This window comes from Ahaetulla prasina, chromosome 8 (assembly GCF_028640845.1).
Source record: "Ahaetulla prasina isolate Xishuangbanna chromosome 8, ASM2864084v1, whole genome shotgun sequence".
Lineage (NCBI taxonomy): Eukaryota > Metazoa > Chordata > Lepidosauria > Squamata > Colubridae > Ahaetulla > Ahaetulla prasina.
In genome coordinates, this window is record NC_080546.1 from 58,457,338 (window position 1) to 58,477,420 (window position 20,083).

The 20,083-nt window shown below is 38.1% G+C and overlaps 1 protein-coding gene across 6 annotated transcripts in view; it reads right to left on the reverse strand.

Annotated features, from left to right (window-relative positions):
• Positions 1 to 319: 319 nt before the first annotated feature.
• The window catches only part of GALNT7 (polypeptide N-acetylgalactosaminyltransferase 7), a 62,547-nt gene continuing 42,783 nt past the window's right edge, over positions 320 to 20,083 (reverse strand). For 4 of the 6 annotated variants that reach the window (XM_058192625.1, XM_058192630.1, XM_058192629.1 and 1 more), the window contains 6 exons: positions 19,935 to 20,052; positions 18,558 to 18,680; positions 8,584 to 8,802; positions 4,578 to 4,676; positions 3,471 to 3,599; positions 320 to 1,036 (listed from right to left, as the gene is read on the reverse strand). In XM_058192625.1, the coding sequence (XP_058048608.1) occupies positions 899 to 1,036; positions 3,471 to 3,599; positions 4,578 to 4,676; positions 8,584 to 8,802; positions 18,558 to 18,680; positions 19,935 to 20,052 (826 nt within the window). In that variant the 3' untranslated portion in view covers positions 320 to 898. The remainder of the gene's footprint in view (positions 1,037 to 3,470; positions 3,600 to 4,577; positions 4,677 to 8,583; positions 8,803 to 18,557; positions 18,681 to 19,934; positions 20,053 to 20,083) is intronic. The other 2 variants (XM_058192626.1, XM_058192631.1) reach the window with 1 other exon arrangement.

Genomic DNA, 20,083 nt, shown 5'->3' on the forward strand with positions numbered 1-20,083 from the left:
CTAATTAGGAATAAAGAGTATACTAGTAAAATTATAACATTATTTAAACATAATGAGGGCATTGCAAATTTTTCCTGTTCCTAATAAGAAAAGAGAGACTTCAATATATTTATGCTGTAATGAATTTATCTGGTTAGTTAAGGAGGAAAAAGGAGGCACTAAATATACTGAAGATTCTTTTTTCAAAAAAGCAGCATGACTGTGAAAAAAGGCCACCTTGGCTATAAACCTGTGGCAGTGCTTAGTAAAATGTAAAAACAAAACAATATATAACAAGTCAATAATCCCCATATTATATACCAAGTTTTTTTCAAGTGTGAATGTTGGAATTAAAAAAAATCAAACTGCCTGCAAACCCCTGAGTGTAATCCCAAAGAAGACAACAAATACTTGGATCCAATTCTTTTGCTTGTGCCCAAGTGAAAGGCACTTAATCACACCTGGGAAGTTGCTGATTTTCAGCCCTTTACACCATTCAGAAAGTTTACAGAAGGTCCTTAAGGAGGGCTCTAGGATAAGGTTGTCACCATAAGAGGAAGAGGAAATGACCTCTTACCCATGTAGAAACAACCTCCTACTACTTTGGATCCAAGCTTGTGCTTCTAACTTTGTTCCAGTGAAACAAGTCAAAGCACTTTAAATGATAAGCCAGAGCATTTTAAAACAACATCCTAAAAGAAAGCAAAGAGATGTAAACATCTATTGACGTTTAAGGTAAGAGCAGTTTTTGTAAACATTAACTGCAGATGATAAATCTATCACAGTTCATCTAAGTCCTTCATCCAGATCAGGACATTCCAGGCTCCCAGCTATACAAGTTAACAGTTGCAGCAGTTTTCAGGTTATTTTCAGTTCTATACAAATTACATTTGTCAGTAGGTAGATGCAGCTATTTTGTCTACACACTTAGGATATTGTTCATTTCCCATTTTTGTGTTGCTTTATTTGAGTCACAATCTGAAATAAATACTTGATGTAGAACCTCTGAACGGTCCAAGCATTTCCCTGATGAGATGTGAGTAAATCTATGAAGATTCTGAAAAGCAAAAGCAATAAGCTATTAGTTTTTAATTAAAACAACAAATCAAATTTAGTTTTTCTTTAACTTCTTAACAGCAGAGTAGGAATATAGGTTAGGAACTATTTGTTGAAGCAACCTGCCTAAGCCTGACAATTCTATGAATCTTGAGTTTTTCACAAGAAAAAAAATTATACAAAGGAATTCAAATATATTTTATTAGCAATATATACACAAAACAAAAAACAGACTCAATAAAAATATTCCTTTTTGAGCAAGAAAAAAAAATTATGTGACTAAAGCTTTGGAACTTGGGTATGTGAGCACCTAAGTAAGAGTTGTCTGTTGTAAGATTCGGTTGGAATAGTGTGACCCTCCTGGTCCTCAAATGACTTGATACCATCTATCACAATCTCCTTCTGGACCAGCTCTGAAGGGTGGAAACATAAAGCTCAATTTTATAATGGTATTTTACTTGCCTGAAGGGCTGGTCCCAAATGACTATGGTGGAGGCTGAGGCATCAAATGTGCAGGAGCTCCAGTATGAGTCCTGCAAGAAGTCAGCCTGTCCCACTATTCAGTTTCTAAATGTACATTTTGGAAATGATCATTAGTAGGCATAGGTAACACCAATATGCAGGTCATACTCAGTTATACATCTCTACTTCTGACTGAATGACAGAAGCTGCCAAGAGTCATTTCAAAATGAGATGGGCAGCAAATAAATTTAATAAAGAAATAATTAAATGTGTAATGCAATGGAAATCCTTGAAAATGTGTTGGCTTGATTTAAAAAAATAGACTCAGTATGAATTCTAGCAAGAAAAATTGCTATAATTCCAAGGCCTATTAAATCTGGAAATATTTAATCTTTTAACTCTAGAAGGTTACACTTAATCAAAAGGAGTTGGGTCACAATTTGGGGCTTCTAGAATCAAAGTTTCTGCCAGAACAATAAGTGAAGGCTGTGGCAGCCTTTAGTATCTTGTGTGCCAATTTTATGCTACCCATCACTACTGATATTCTTCCCTCCATTTTTAATCATCTGCAACCAAAGCTCTCATCCTTGAGAGCCTCTGTGAATCACAGTCAAGCCAGTACAGGTAGTCCTCAACTTATAACCACAATTAAACCTGAAATTACAGGTATAAGTTGGGACATCATGTGACTGGACTCAAAATTACTACTGTTTTTTAAGGCATCATTAATGTAATGTGGCAGTCAATAAGCTATCAGAGCAATTGTTAAGTGAATTCATTTTCTCTAAAGGGTGTTTTTGCTAGAAACTGGAAGTAAATGCTGGAAACCAACAAAAAAATGTCACAAATGACTGTTATGTGACTGTGGGACATTACAAACAGTAAAGTCAGTTGGCTGTCAAGTGCCCAAAACGTACGTGTGTGTGTTTGTGTGTGTGTGTGTGTGTGTGTGTGTGTGTGTGTGTGTGAGAGAGAGAGAGAGAGAGAGAGAGAGAGAGAGAGAGAAGGAGGGGGTGTGTTACATGTTGCAAATAACACCGGTGAGATCAACTTTCCCTTCTGAATTCTCACTCCCAGGAGTACAAAAAGTCCTCTGTATTGTTGACTCCACCACTCTCAGACTGAATTCCTTTCCTCTTGCTGTGAAGGAAAGGGCTATGAGTTGATTCTGAGCTGTCGTCAACACCTTTTTGAGAGAAGATGCCAGAGGTCCTTAATGAGGCACTTGTTTGCCCACTCAAGTCTGGTACATCAGAATTAAATAACTTTCTCTCTATGTTTAACCTTTCTTTTTGAGTAGGCTATTGAGTAAGTTATAGAACTGAAGTTCTAGAAAATGAAGACTATTTAGAGCCTTGGCAGTATAGGCAGCTGAGCCCAGAGATGGTATGAAAACAGGGTTTTTGCTCTTCCACTCAAACAATTTGGAAGCCCCTGATTAAAAGACCCCATTTACCACGATATATAGCAAATTGGGGATCCTCTGTCAGAGTTCTTTTCCTCTGGAGTAGCTTGCCCTGGAAATGAAGAATATCCCAACCCACAAGGCTTTCCAATCCCTTTGGAGAGTTAAATGCAATCACTGGTGCCAGCATCCTATGAATATTATAATATTACTTTTACTGCTCAATTGCCAAGTGCATTATTTAATTATTATAATTTTGCATTGTATTGTATAATGGAAGCTTTACCTGTCCCCCTTGCTTTTTAGGTCACAAAACAATACATACATATATACCTACATACATATTAGGACTATACTATGTTGTGGATAATTTAATTAAATCTTGTTCATAACCAGTAATAATTTCTATGATAGACAAAGGCAGTTACAAAGATGAAATCCATTCATCCGAAGATAATATTTCATGTCTAACTCAACCTGTTTTATGCTATGATTTAAATCTATCTAAAATTCATAAGCAGAATTAATTATCATTATCCTAATGGAGCTCTCAGCACTAATCAGATACCTTGAAGTACTGCCACTCCTTGTATTCATTTAAGTTGCAATGTGTAATCATAACTTTTGATCCATCAGGTCCTTTAATCAAGCACTGGTCATACTGCATGAGCTGGTTAGCTTCATTAATTCTGAAGAGCTAAAAATGAATATTAAAAACAATGCATATTTGTTCTAATAACTGAAAAATGTTAAAATATAAAACATAAAAAATATAAAACATATTGATGCATACAAGTAAGACTGAAATCAGCCTATAAATATAACTAAAGAGGCATTCTTAAGTATGTTTTGGCAAAAATAAATAATTATTTGAGGATAGATTTGAAAGTGTATCTATCTATTCCTAGCTAAGAAACTTAACTACTATACCACACATATCAAATATATTAAGAATGCATGAAACAAGCACAATTGCAATACTTACAATCTATAACTTGATGCATACAATTGAAATAACTTGGTACACATATTGAAAATAGGAATATTTTATGTATGAACATTTTATTAATATCCAGAAAACTTTTGCATTCTTCTGAATATTGAACAATTAGTTCAAATAAACAATTTCGTGCAGAAGGTTCTGGGACTTCTACAAAATTTCAGAACAAAAATTTATTTGAAAGACTAAAATAAGGGAAAGGTACATAGAAACTAAACTGTTAAGTCTTAAGTGCACCCAAATATAGAGTGAGAATATTATTCCTGTTTACATGGCAAGAAAATTAAGATAGTAACTTAATATGTGTGCACTTTGGCTGCTTTAGTTTATTTTTCAAAATCATATAAACTGAAGCAGAATTACAACACAAATCTCTCTACATATAGACAGTTGCCCTGTATACATCACATTCAAAGCAATTTATTATTATTTTTTTAAAGAAAAAAATAATTTCAAATAACTCAATAACAGATTACAGTATATCTAGTATTTATTGCGGCAAGGAATATGGGACAGTAATAACTCTTATAATACACACGCACACACAAATAAGAAAATAAATTTGTGATATGGTGTTTATATCAAAAAAATGTATCTTGGATTGGGAAGGAGATCAGCTTCCAATTTATTTAATATTTTGGCTCACAGCTAAAACTATTATTTGACTCTACTTACTTGATTTCCTCCCATTCTATGGCATGGACCAAGTTCCACAAAGCCTCCATTGGTATGACCCATACTATCTATGCAGTATGCTGTTTCAAAACCTCTAATCTGAAACACATTTATGATTTGCACTACTGTTACAATATAGCAAATTAATAATAAATAGAAATAATATGGAAAACTATTATTTGTAAACCACAACAAAACAGCTTAATATAACCCATGCATATATAAAGGTAAGTACTATAACAAATAACAAAAGATTAAAAGTAAACCCTGTAAATGTCCTTATAATTAATGCATGTTGTGTTCACTCTCAAAGCAGTTTCAGATATGAGGAACATAAGGATCTCCAGATATCGGTGAACTATAGCCACAACTTTTTTTTTGTGGGGCATAGTAGAAGCTGCTGAACTGTAGTTCACCACATCTAGAGGCCACAAGTTCCTTAGCCCTGGATTATGGAGCACTAAAATGAAAAACAAGAAAGAGAATTTATGCATACACCTAATCTTGTTTTCAATTCTCAATTATTAGCACAGAGAATCCTCCCTTTATAAATTCCACTGACTGTCTAAAGCATGGTTTACCAATAAATGACATACATAAATGAATCTGTCCTAATATTCTCTACCACTGCCACAAACTGTACTATATATTTATATCTTTACCACGTGCAGCTGTAGGACACTCTGATCATTGCATGATTCACCTTGTACCTGCTTACAGGCAAAGACTTAAAGCCATAAAACCAATAATTAAATCAGTGAAAACCTGGACGGAGGAATCAGAATTAAAGCTACAGGCATGTTTTGACTGCACTGATTGGAATATTTTTAAAGATACCTCTGCAGACCTGGATGAACTCACAGATACTGTAACATCATATGTCAGCTTCTGTGAAGACCTATGTGTACCTACAAGGAACTTGCGAATACACAGTAATAACAAACCTTGGTTTACACCTAAACTTAAGCAGCTACGACATTCCAAAGAGGAAGCCTACAGAAAAGGTGATAAAATGCTGTACAATCAGGCCAGAAATGCACTAACAAGGGAGATAAGAGCAGCAAAAAGAAGCTACTCTGAAAAGCTAAAGAATCAATTTTCAGCAAATGAACCAGCAAACATGTGGAAAACTCTTAAAAATATCACCGCTATGGCAAACCTCCTTCCCAGGCTGAAGGTAATCAACAACTGGCAGATGACCTGAATGTCTTTTACTGCAGGTTTGAAAGCAATCTACAGCCACCTATCTCCACAACCACCATCTCTGACACACCAACATCAGCCAAGCCTCCTACAACTGACCCCATTTCATTGGGTTCACAACCCCTAGAGATCACAGAAAAGGAAGTGCAGGTCCTATTTCACAGACAAAAGCCAGGAAAAGCTCCAGGCCCAGACAAGATAACTCCTTCTTGCTTAAAAGTCTTTGCTGACCAATTGGGCCCCATCTTCACCTATATTTTCAATAAATCACTAGAGATGTGCTATGTTCCTTCTTGCTTCAAACGCTCTACCATCATCCCAGTGCCGAAGAAGCCCACCATCAAGGAACTGAATGACTACAGACCAGTTGCTCTAACATCTGTAGTCATGAAAACCTTTGAAAGGCTAGTGCTTTCCTACCTGAAAACCATCACGAATCCGCTTTTAGACCCCTTGCAATTTGCATACCGAGCAAATAGATCAACAGATGATGCTGTTAATATGGCTCTGCACTACATCCTACAACATCTTGAGTCTCCAAAGACCTATGCAAGGGTCCTTTTTGTAGACTTTAGTTCAGCATTCAATACCATCATTCCAGACATTCTTCTAACTAAGCTAAACCAGCTACAGGTACCGGAACAGACTTGTAAGTGGATCACAAGCTTCCTAACAAACAGGAAGCAGCAGGTGAAGCTAAGCAAGATCACATCAAATACCTGTACAATTAGCACAGGGCCCCGCCAAGGCTGTGTGCTCTCCCCACTTCTCTTCTCTCTGTATACCAATGACTGCATCTCCAATGATCCATTTGTTAAGCTACTGAAGTTCGCAGATGACACAACAGTGATTGGTCTCATTCGAGACAATGACGAATCCGCATATAGACGAGAGGTCGAACGACTAGCCTTGTGGTGCAACCAAAACAATCTGGAACTGAACACACTCAAAACCGTAGAAATGGTGGTAGACTTTAGGAAAAACCCTTCCATACTTCCACCTCTCACAATACTTGACAACACAGTATCAACAGTAGAAACCTTCAAATTTCTGGGTTCTATCATATCGCAAGATCTCAAATGGACAGCTAACATCAAAACATCATTAAAAAGGACAACAAAGAATGTTCTTTCTGCGCCAACTCAGTAAGCTCAAACTGCCCAAGGAGCTGCTGATCCAATTCTACAGAGGAATTATTGAGTCTGTCATTTGCACCTCTATAACTGTCTGGTTCGGTTCTGCAACCCAACAAGAAAAACACAGACTTCAGAGGATAATTAGAACTGCAGAAAAAATAATTGCTACCAACTTGCCTTCCATTGAGGACCTGTATACTGCACGAATCAAGAAGAGAGCCGTGAAAATATTTGCAGATCCCTCGCATCCTGGACATAAACTGTTTCAACTCCTACCCTCAAAACGACGCTATAGAGCACTGCACACCAGAACAACTAGACACAAGAACAGTTTTTTCCCGAAGGCCATCACTCTGCTAAACAAATAATTCCCTCAACACTGTCAGACTATTTACTGAATCTGCACTACTATTAATCGTTTCATAGTTCCCATCACCAATCTCTCTCCACTTATGATTGTATGACTATAACTTGTTGCTGGCAATCCTTATGATTTATATTGATATATTGATCATCAATTGTGTTGTAAATGTTGTACCTTGATGAACGTATCTTTTCTTTTATGTACACTGAGAGCATATGCACCAAGACAAATTCCTTGTGTGTCCAATCACACTTGGCCAATAAAATTCTATTCTATTCTATTCTATATATTAAAGATTATCTCACAGCAGCAACCACAATAATCAATCAAGTCTAATAAAATATATTGAAAATATCTGCTGTATGAGAATAAGAATTATTTTTGTTATAGCCCAAGAACAGAGTTTATCTCAAGTAATCTGTAGGCAAGATGTTAATGATGTGTGATATCTATTACTATTGAAATAAAGCAAAAATGTAATTCCCCTGAATTTCAGTAAATATTGCTTTTATTTAATTCTCTATACTTGGCAGATGTCAGTGGCCAATTATTTGAATTGGTGAATGGCAAAATGGGCTTGGCAATAATGGCAAGCTTTATTTTAAAATCTTCCAGATTTTTGTCTTGTTTTTTCCTATTTTCTTAAGAGACAGTATTTTGCTGTTTGTCTCAATCTTTATCAATCTCATAAATGAGCATCATTAGGAATAAACCACTTCTTTACTTACCCGTCTCTTTGCCATATAAATTCAATTTCATAAAGACAATACTTATTTTAACTCCCATTGGCTTATTTATTACAAAATATTGAATACAAAACTCTCCTCTGGAAAAAACACAAGGGCAATTCTATCCATAACCATTAATTTAAAAATGTGTTTTCATTTTTATAGTGCCTAACCCTGGGAAACAATTTTCTGTTCATACAACTAATACATTTTGATTCTCTTTCAGACCTTCTTTTTGCAATGATTTACCAAAAAATCTAAATTTTCAGTTTCAGCTCAGGCAACAATGGCATATGTATCTCTAGTTGGTTGACAACGCCTACCTGAAAAAAGCACTGTTTTCTGACACACTGGTTTTGTTCAGAAGATCTGAATTTAATTTAATATGGTTTAATATGTGATCTAATATGGTTCCAACTGTTTAAATACTGTAATTCCTTTTTTCCATATAAGAAGACACCTATTTCTTAGTAAATTATGATATCCACATCATCCAATATACATTCTTCAATAGACAAGGCTAGTATTAGCTCAGGAGTATATTAAAATACTGACTTAGATGAAAGTGTAGTTACCTCTCCCCACTCCACATTTCTAGGTGGCAGAGGATAATGAGAAGTTATATCATAGGCTATTTCTTCCATAAACCATTTAAAGCTTTTGCATTTGTGATCTTCACGAAATTTTTTCAGGTCTGATATATCACCATAAGCTAGTGCTTTTGTTTCAGGACGACTAGCATAGAAATAATCTTTGAATTCATCCCACCAGACCTCGACAACACGGACATAGTTCTGTAAAACACAAAATTAATATATATAAAAAAGAGAACGCAATTAAAGATGGTCCTTGACTTACAACAGTTCATTTAATTACTTGTTTGTTCAAAATTGCAACAGCACTGATACAAATGACGTATGGTCATTTTTTACACTTATGGCCATTGCAACATCCCCATGATCATGTGATTAAAATTCAGACATTTGGCAACTATGATGTTTGCAGTGTCCCAGGGTCATGTGATCAACTTTTGTGACATTCAGACAAGTAAAGTCAATAGGGGAGCTAGATTCTCTTAACTGTGTTATTAATTTAACACTTGCAGTGATTCACTTAACAACTGTGACAAGAAAAGTTGTAAAATGGAGCAAAATTCACTTAACAAATGTCTCATTTAGCAACAGAAATTTTGGGCTAAATTGTGGTTGTACATCAAGGACTATCTGTATCTTACTTGACTAATTTTATTCCAATGTCTTATTCAAGAAAAGTTACTATGAATGAAGGGAATATTTCACATAATGATGTCAATTTGCATCTTCAGTGGATCAAAATTGATTTAAGTACTTTACTCTCTGAATTTAAGACTAGTATAAAGAAGGTTTAACTTCTGTCACATCTCCTGCAACAATATGAAAGTTGGGACTGAAGAATATTGTCCTATTATCAATTTACAGGATGATTAGTAAGCAATTATAGAGAAAACTTTTAATGTATTTTTATTTAATAAAACTAGGGATAGAGAAGTTTTACAGTGTAAAGATTTTATTTAGAACTTAACTTTCAGGTGTCAGCAATACAATTTAGATGGATTTCCAGAGAATGCAAAAAAGTTGCCTGGGATCACTAAATGTTCATCTATTAACTAAATAGGAATAGATAATTAGAAAATAATTATAAGGTTGTGCAAAATTAGGTTTAATTTTATTTTATTTTACTCCAATAAATTCAGAAGTTGTCTGTTCAATCTAGATCTGTTTAGCAATATATCTGAATAGCCAAATAGGAATTTCTGCTTTTCTATTCATTTCTGGTGTGGAGGGGATATAGTGCGTGGTCTGCACTCTGGAGGCTCGAGCCCGGCTCTGTGAAATGGAATGAGCTCCCATCACTTGATCCTTAACTCCTGCTCACCCTGCAGCATGCAGTTCTAAAGCATGCAAGTAGATAAATGGGTACCACCTTGGTGGGAAAAACCTAGCTGAGTTCATGTGTGCAGGGAGTGGAAGTCAACGCTGGACCTGGCTGGACAGGAGGCATTGTGACTGACAGGTGTGGCCAGAACCACAGCGACATGATGAGGTGTTTGGGAGCTTCCAAAGATCCGTCAATATCTCCGTTTCCTGGGGGTCTTAAGTGATCTAAGACATTCTGAAGGAACGACAAACTAGAGGAGCACGGACTGGCCAGCATAGGGGAAGTGCAAACCCCTAATTGGAACAGGAGAATCTCCTCAAACTGGGCGAAAGCAACCACAGTAGTCATTAAAAAGCAAGGAGAATAGTGCCAAAATCCTTTCGTACAATGACAGAGGAGTTGAGTTTTCAAGATATTTGGAGACAAAAACATTTAAAATTTACTTTCTATTCAAATACTTATCGTGGTTGAGAATAGATACGATATGGATGTTGACAGACTTGATAGAGAATATACAAGAAGTGACTATTGGTTCAAATATATGGGCAGACCATAATCAAATAATGATAACATGGAAAGGACAGAAGAAAAGAAGAAGATGGACTTTGAATACATTAATATTAACAGAAAATGATCTGCAACAATATGTGGAAAAAGAATTAAAAGTCTTTCTTTGAAATAAATAAAAAAGACGATACATTGCTTCAGAATGTATGGGATACGATGAAGGCATATATTAGGGGACTGGCAATAACCTATACTGCAAAGAAAAATAAAAAGAAAAGACAGAAACAGAAACAGATAGAATTGGAAGCAGAATACAAAAAACTAGAGAAAGAATTTCAAGAGAGCCAGAATGACAGAGTTAAGAAAAGAATGGAACTAAAAAAATATGAAATAAAACTAAATGAACAAGAGTTGTTAGCAAATAAATTAAGAACATCAAGGCAGAATTTTTTTGAAAATGCAAACAAACCAGGAAGATGGCTAGCATATAAAATAAAAAAAGAAAAGAAGAAAATAATAAAGCATCTATTAGATAATAATAATAATAATAATAATAATAATAATAATAATAATAATAATAATAATAATAATAATAATAATAATAATTTTAATTTTAATTTTTATACCGTCCTTCTCCCGAAGGACTCAGGGCGGTGAACAGCCAAGCAAAACAATACAATATATTACAATAAAAACTATTTAAAAAACTTATTCCATATGGACTAAATTTAAATATAAAATACATATAAAAATAAACCCCATTTAAAAACGAATTAAAAACCCCTATTAAGCCAGTCCTGCTCAGAAGAATAGGTACGTCTTCAGCTCGCAGCGAAAAGTCCGGAGGTCAGGAAGTTGTCGAAGTCCTGGGGGAAGCTCGTTCCAGAGGGTAGGTGCCCCCACCGAGAAGGCTCTCCCCCTGGGGGTCGCCAGCCGACACTGTTTGGCTGACGGCACCCTGAGGAGACCCTCTCTATGGGAGCGTACCGGTCGGTGGGAGGCATGTGGTAGCAGAAGGCGGTCCCGAAGATATCCCGGTCCTATGCCATGAAGCGCTTTAAAGGTGATAACCAACACCTTGAAGTGCACCCGGAAGACCACAGGTAGCCAGTGCAGCCTGCGCAGGATTGGTGTTATATGGGAGCCACGAGTGGCTCCCTCTATCACCCGCGCAGCTGCATTCTGGACCAACTGAAGCCTCCGGGTGCTCCCCAAGGGGAGCCCCATGTAGAGAGCATTGCAGTAGTCCAGGCGAGAAGTGACAATGGCGTGAATGACCATGCATAAGGCATCCCGGTCTAGAAAGGGGCGCAACTGGCGAACCTGGTAAAAAGCTCTGCTGGAGACGGTCGCCAAATGATCTTTAAAAGACAACCGGCCATCCAGGAGAACACCCAGATTGCGCACCCTCTCCATTGGGGCCAATGATTCGCCCCCAACAGTCAGCCGCGGTTGCAGCTGGCTGTACCGGGATGCCGGCATCCACAGCCACTCTGTCTTGGAGGGGTTGAGCTTGAGCCTGTTTCTCCCCATCCAGACCTGCACGGCCTCCAAACACCGAGACAACACTTCGACAGCTTCATTGGGGTGGTCAGAAGTGGAAATGTACAGCTGGGTGTCATCCGCGTACAGTTGATAACTCACCCCAAAACCATTGATGACCTCACCCAGCGGCTTCATATAGATGTTAAACAGGAGAAGCGAGAGAACCGACCCCTGTGGCACCCCACAAAGGAGGCGCCTCGAGGTCGATCTCTGCCCCCTTGCCAACACCGTCTGCGATCGGTCGGAGAGATAGGACGAGAAGCACCGAAACACGGTGCCTCCCACTCCTAAACTCCCCAACCGTCGCAGCAGGATACCATGGTCGATGGTATCAAAAGCCGCTGAGAGATCTAGGAGAACCAGGGCAGAGGAATAACCCCTATCCCGGGCCCTCCAGAGGTCATCCACCAATGCGACCAAAGCTGTCTCCGTGCTGTATCCGGGTCGGAAACCGGACTGGAACAGGTCTAGATAGACAGATTCATCCAGGTACTGGGGTAACTGATGTGCCACCACACTCTCAACAACCTTCGCCACAAAGCGAAGGTTGGAGACTGGACGATAGTTACCCAAAACAGCTGGGTCCAGGGAGGGCTTTTTGAGGAGGGGCCTCGCCACCGCCTCTTTCAAGGCGGTGGGAACAACACCCTCCCCCAAGGAAGCGTTGACAATTCCCTGGAGCCAGACTCGTGTAACCTCCCGGGTGGCCAGCACCAACCAGGAGGGACACGGATCCAATAAACATGTGGTGGCATTCAGCCGTCCCAGCAACCTGTCCATGTCCTCGGGAGCCACAGGATCAAACTCCTCCCAGATGGTCTCAACAAGACTAGCCTCCGTCACCTCGCCCGAAACTACCCAATTTTGGTCCAGACCGTCCCGAAGCTGAGCGATTTTGTCAAACAGATACCTGCTGAAATCCTCAGCACAACTCTGTAAGGGATCATCGCACCCCCCCTGGTGAAGGAGGGAGCGAGTCACCCTAAACAGGGAGGCTGGGCGGTTCTCTGCTGACGCAATGAACATAGGCCCGCTTGGCCTCCCTCAATGCCACTAGATAGGTCTGGGTGAAAGACCTAACTAGTGTACAGTCAGCTTCAGAACGGCTGGACCTCCAGGAACTCTCTAGGCGTCTTCTCCGGCGCTTCATCTCCCTCAGCTCCTCGGAGAACCAAGGAGCTGGTTGAGACCTACGCTGGGTCAGAGGCCGCAAAGGCACGACACGGTCCAAGGCTCCCGCCGCGGCCTGTTCCCAGGCCGCAACAAGCTCCTTGGCTGAGCCGTGGGCCAGATCGCCAGGGAACAGCCCAAGCTCCATCAGGAACCTCTCCGGGTCCATCAGTCGCCTGGGACGGAACCAACGCATTGGTCCTGTCTCCCTGCGGTGTTGAGCGGCAGTCCGAAAGTCCAGACGAAGGAGAGAGTGATCTGACCATGACAAAGGTTCAGTGACTAATTCTCGTACTTCCAGATCACTCAACCACTGTCCAGAGACAAAAATCAGATCCAGTGTGTTTCCCCCAACGTGGGTGGGGCCGTCAACTAATTGGGTCAGGTCCATGGCTGTCATGGAGGCCATGAACTCCCGAGCCGCCGTTGATGACATACCGGCTGATGCCAGGTTGAAGTCCCCCACGACCATAAGCCTAGGGGTATCAACCGCCATCCCGGCTATCATCTCCAGCAACTCGGGCAGGGCTGTTGTCACGCAAGGAGCCAGGTACGCGATCAACAAGCCCACCTGCACCCTACGCCCCCACTTCACGTAAAGGGATTTACAACCGGCTATCTGAGGTACAGTGGCCTCCATCGGCTCTAGACTCTCTTTAATAACCACCGCCACTCCTCCACCCCTACCTTGGGTCCTCGGCTGATGAAATGCCCGGAAACCCGGTGGGCACATCTCCACCAGGGGTATCCCTCCTTCAATGGCCAACCAAGTCTCCGAAATGCCCATAAGGTCCGCAGCCCCCCCCGTATAAGATCATAAATCAGGGGGGCTTTATTTACTACGGACCTGGCATTGCATAGCATCAGCCGAAGGTCCAAGCCCTGAGGAGACTGGACACTCGGGGAACGGGAAAAGTCTGAGGGGCCGGAGCGCGCAATCGCTTTTAAACAGCGAGTGCGCACCCCCTGGACATGATACGGCCCCCCACTTCCGCCATATCTGCCTTTCCCACTTACCGTACTGATGGAACAGCCCTCTGGAATTGGAACGAGAAGCTTCCCCTTTACCTCCGGACCTGATGAAATATCGCCGCGAGCAATCGCAAGAACTGGCTCCCTCGCCAACGGGTTTCCCCCGATACCCTTTTTTACCCTCCCACCCCTTAAAAATTGTTTATCTAAAAAATCCCATAGGTTCTTTTTCAACGCATGCCATCTCTCTGGGACCCAAAACCCGTCATTGAGATAGGCCCTCGATAACGTGGAGGGCCATTTCTGCGAAGCGGAGGAGCCTCGCAGAAGATGGAGTTCAGCCGAAGAATAAATCATATCTCGAATCAGGCATAAATGGCACATAGATGAAATGTGTCTCTCATCCGTAGAAGATGGTAAAGCAGTCATATTTGGGTCGATGACATAAGACCCACAGATGGTAAAAACGATGGACATTCTCACATGGAATCCTCTTTCCAGATGTTAAAATAGTTGGCGCCAGCATCCTCCTACTACACTAAACTACACTATAATAATGACGAAAAGAAGAAAATAACTGAAAATTACTATGAAATTGTCAAGAGAACATTTCAGAGGAAGAGACAATAAAATACTTAGAAAATTCAGATTTACCAAAAATATCAGAACAACATAAGGTATTGTTAGAAGAAAGAATAAAAATGATGGAATTGACTGAAGCAATCAAAAGACAAAAAAGCGGGAAGGCACCGGGATTGGATGGCCTATTAGTGGAACTATAGAAAACCTTTCAAGAAATAATGAGTAATGTAATGCTAGAGCTGTATAATGAACTTCTAGATAAAGAAAGAATGCCAGACTCATGGAGAGAGGCATATGTAATACTTATACCTAAAGAAGATGCAGACTTACAACTGATAAAAAACTATAGACCAATTTCACTATTAAATGTGGACTATAAGATTTTTGCTTCAATAATAGCAAACAGATTAAAAAGAGTGTTAAATGAATTTATTCATATAGATCAAAATGGTTTCTTACCTAAGAGACAAATTAAAGATAATATGAGGATAATATTAAACGCATTGGAATATTATGAATCACATTCACAGAAACAAGTGGCAATGGTATTTTTAGAAACAAAAAGCTTTTGATAACGTGAATTGGCAATTTATGATAAAACAATTGAAGACAACGGACTTTAGGGAAAGATTCGTAAATACTATAAAAACAATTTATGAGAAACAGTCACTTAAGATAATGATAAATGGAAAAATGACAGGAAATGTTAAAATCAGGAAAGGTACAAGGCAAGGTTGCCCGCTATCCCACTGCTATTTATTTTGACATTAGAATTTTTGAGCAGGAATATCAGACAAAATGATAACATGAATGAAAATTAAAAAAGAAGAATATAAACTGCAAGCTTTTGCTGATGATCTAGTATTTATTCTGGAAGAACCACTTACATTGTGTTCTAAACTATTAGAACAAATAGAGGCTTATAAGAAAGTGTCTGGCTTAAAAATAAACAAGGAAAAATGAAAATACTGGTGAAAAATACGATAGAAAAACAGAAAAGAGGGATAATAGAGAGGTTGGACATTCAAGTGGTGAAAAAAGTGAAATACTTAGGAATATTTAACATCAAGATGTTTAACAATAAAAGAAGATAATTATTATAAGCTAAAAAATCAAATTGAGAAGGATTTGGAGAAATGGAAAAACCTGCAACTCTCACATAAAGATGAACATATTACCAAGACTATTATATCTATTTCAGACAGTACCGATAAAACTTGGAAAAAACTTATTTTCAACATCTTAACAACATAACAAGAAGATTTATATGACAAAGGAAAAAAGATAGAATTAATCTAAAGATGTTATAGGATACGAGGTTAAGGGGAGGATTTGGACTGCCGAATTGGGAACTATATTACCAGGCAGCAGCACTTACCTGGATGAAGAAATAGGTGGAATGAAGGAATACAAGATTAATGACTTTGGAAGGACATGATTTACAATTGGGGTGGCATGCCTTTTTATGGTATGGGAGAAGTAAGATACATACGTACTTTCATAGACATTACATAAGAAATGAATTGCTAATGGCATGGGAAAAGGTTAGAGATAAATACTATATGAAAATTCCAACATGGTTATCAACAATGGAGGCTTTAATACATCCAAATACTTTTAATCTTAGAAATATTGTTAGGTATAAAAACTTGTTAACAGATAGGGGGGAATTGAAGCAGAAACAAGATTCGGAAGAACAGGGGATTGAGTTAGATTGGTTTATGTATATGCATATAAAAGCAAGATATCAGAAAGATGTTAAACTATATGGTTTTTATTTAGAAAACATTGACCTGGATAGGATTCTCACAGGAACAGAGGACAAATTAATAAAAAAAATTTATAACTTTTTATTGGGGATTGAGTTAGAAGAGGAACAAGTAAAGGAAACTATGATAGCTTGGGCTAAAATTTTTGGATATTCAATAGATCTAGACAAATGGCAACAGCTATGGGAGATGAATTATAAATTAACAGTGTCCACCGCACTGCTTAATTATTTCTTAATTATCTAGTAATATTTTATTTGGGAAATGAAGAAGGGGGAGTTTGATTCCTTCCCAGAACAGATTAGTGGGGTGGGGAGGGAATGGGGATTTTGAAGTAACCTTCCCCTGGAGTGGGGAGGGAATGGGGATTTTAGGCTTGCTGTCAAACATCAACCATAATACTAATGACTGTTTTGAACAATATGCAGGTTGTATTACATGAATGGCTATTTTATATGTGAAATTATGACTGAAACCTATATAGGTTCACACTGTCAGGAAGTTTGTCCTTAGTTTTAGGTTGCTTCTCTCTTTGTTGAGTTTCCATCCATTGCCTCTTGTTTTGCCTTCTGGTGCTTTGGAAAATACTTTGCCCCTGCGCCCTTCTTTCTAGCAGCCCCTTAAAACCTGTTGCTTATCACACTCTTGGGCAAAGCATGTGAGCCATTTCCTCCTTTCAGTGGTCCATGAAAGTGCATCTATAGCAGAGGTCTCTAACCTTGGCCACTTTAAGACAGCAAAGGCTGAGAAATTCTGGGAGTTGAAGTCCACAAGTCTTAAAGTGGCCAAGTTTGGAGACCCCTGATCTATAGTATGTAGATAATAAAGTTGAAAAAAGGTGAACATTTTTGCAGAACTATAGATATGTTGAGGCTGGGTATGACAAGGAATGGCTGGGAGGGAAGGGGCCAGGCCAGGTACTCCTTGACGTGAGTGACATTGAGTTGGCCACGCCTACCCAATCACATGACCATCAAGCCACACCCACTGTCACATGACCATCAAGCCATGCCCACAAAATAAGCCACGTCCAAGAACCGGTAGTAAAAAATTTTAGAACCCATCCCTGGATTCTACCAGAGAAAATTAGTAAAGAAAATATTTATTTGATTATACATGTAATTACAACAGCAAGAATTGTTTTTGCAGCAAAATTGGAAAGCAGAGAAAATACCCCTAGAAGGAGAAATTATTAGAAAAAAATTAGATGGTGCAGAAATGAACAGATTAACTTTGATGATTAAAGAAAGAGAGGATTCAGAATATTTAAGATATGGGATAAATTTTACCATTAGTTAGAAGAAAGCTACAGATAAGCAATGGATAATTATGTTAAAAAATGATAATTTTATTTTATTTATTTGTCACAACAGTATACATAAGCATAAGCATGAAATAACTATATGATATATAAGCATATATATAAGCATAAGTATGTAATAACTATACGAAATTGGATACAATCAAAGGGAACATTAGGACAGGAACGGTAGGCACGCTGGTGCTCTTATGCACGCCCCTTACAGACCTCTTAGGAATGGGGTGAGGTCAGTAGTAGATAGTTTTTGGTTAAAGCTTTGGGGATAATGTAATAATGTATTTGTGGAAAAATGGTAATAGTTTAAATCGAAGTGAAGAAAGAAAAAACAATAAAATGATGGAGCCAGGTATTGCTGATGTTTTAAATGTATGTTTGTCTATAAAATAAAAAACTTTTTTTTTTTTAAAAAAGGAGGCATTGTGACCCAAGATGAGGTGAGACAAGACCATTAGAGGAGCCTGGAAGAGCTATCAACCCAGGTACATCAGTATGGCTAACTGATGTAAACCCCTCCCCTCCCCCCCTCTCCCGGCAGGGCACCAAGGATAGATGTGCAAGTGCCAAACAGAATGAACTAGCAGTTTAGACTGTCCGGATTGCATTACATGTCTAGCATGTGTAGATTTCCCTGACATCGTATGCCATACATTAAATAAGTAAATAAATCTGGTGTGAACCTATACAGGTTTAATTTAATTCAATTATTAGCATGAAATGATGTAGCAGATTTATATTATTAACATTTTAACGGTAACATAAGCATTACCTTTAAAGTAGGAGATGATCCAACGTAAGCTGGAGGTGGATTCCCTTGCCATCCCTGGAGACGATATATGTGCCCAACACGAGAACAAGGCACAAACAGTAGCTTTCCTCCACACTGCCAAATCTGAATATACAAGGAGATTTTACCAAGTCAACACTATACAGAAAACATTTAATTGAACTGTACTCTCAACTTTACTACCAAAATGACCAAATAATATGTCTTCCCTAATTAAATCTAATGAGCGGTTACATTTTATCTGGAAGAAAAAAATATATATAAGTAATGTTCAATATTAATAAAATAGTCAAGGCTATAAGAACTGGATTTATTCCAAATTATGAAGTCATGTGCAAGTTGTTTTAGAGATTCATTTCATTTTGTAGTCTTACCTTAAAACAAAAAAATTCAATATGTCTGAACCATATTATTTTTTCAGACCATAGTGTTATTAATGTTCATTAGGTTCCAAGTTGATATATTACATTTTTGCAAACTAAAGAAATATAATTTCTGACTTTATTAGCAAGATTTAACTGAAATAAACCCAGATGTGGCTAGAGACTTAGAAGATATTATATCAATAATGGTTTTTTGTTACCAAAATCTTGATATCATTCTGAATAGTTTAACAGAATAGATAATTTTAAATTTTAAATATTTTTATATCTGTGTAGGCTTACTCAAAAATATTGCTCTAGTTCATAAATTGACTTCTTTTTTATGTATTTTGGTATCATTTCATCAAAAAGATTATCCAATGACAAACTACAACATGTATGGTGAAATTGACAGTCTTCCATCTAGCCAACAATTTACAGTAATTCACTTTGAAAAAATATAGATACAACTTTCAGGGTCACAGAAGTGATTCAATTTGACTCCTGATTTGCTTGAATCTAATATTATACAATGTACAGCATTATTCAATGCTGTACATTGTTCAAACTTCAAAATTACAAAGTGGTTATTAAAAAAGAAGTGCCATATTTTAAGTCTTATATATAAGAGTTCTCCAACTTCACCTATGCAAATTTCTTTGTAAGCCAGCTCCCAAAATTTTAGCCAATAAGGCATAAATTCTAGGTCACTAAATGTGCTATTTTTAAAAGTCCTACAGCTATACTTGGCTAAAAAAAACCCCAAGAAACAAAATATTGGCCTTAAATTATAAAACAAAACAAAAATAAATGTAAGATTATCCATAATGAAGGATTACATAACTGAAAGAGTATTATGTAACTGTCTATATAAGCTTAACTAGAAGCAGGTTATAAGAATGGTCACTTAGTCCCTTTATCAATGAAGGTCACGAAAAATGATCACACATTTAATTGAAAAATGGTAATAGACTCTCTGGAATGACTGTTTGTTTACCTTGTAGGATATTTCAAAATTTTCACCACCCCAGATTTGTAGACCTGGATCGTAGAGGCCTAACTCAAAAAAGAAATCACGTTCAATGGCAAATAATCCACCAGCCATGGCAGGCGATCTAGAAGATAAAACAAAAAGAGTCTGCATGC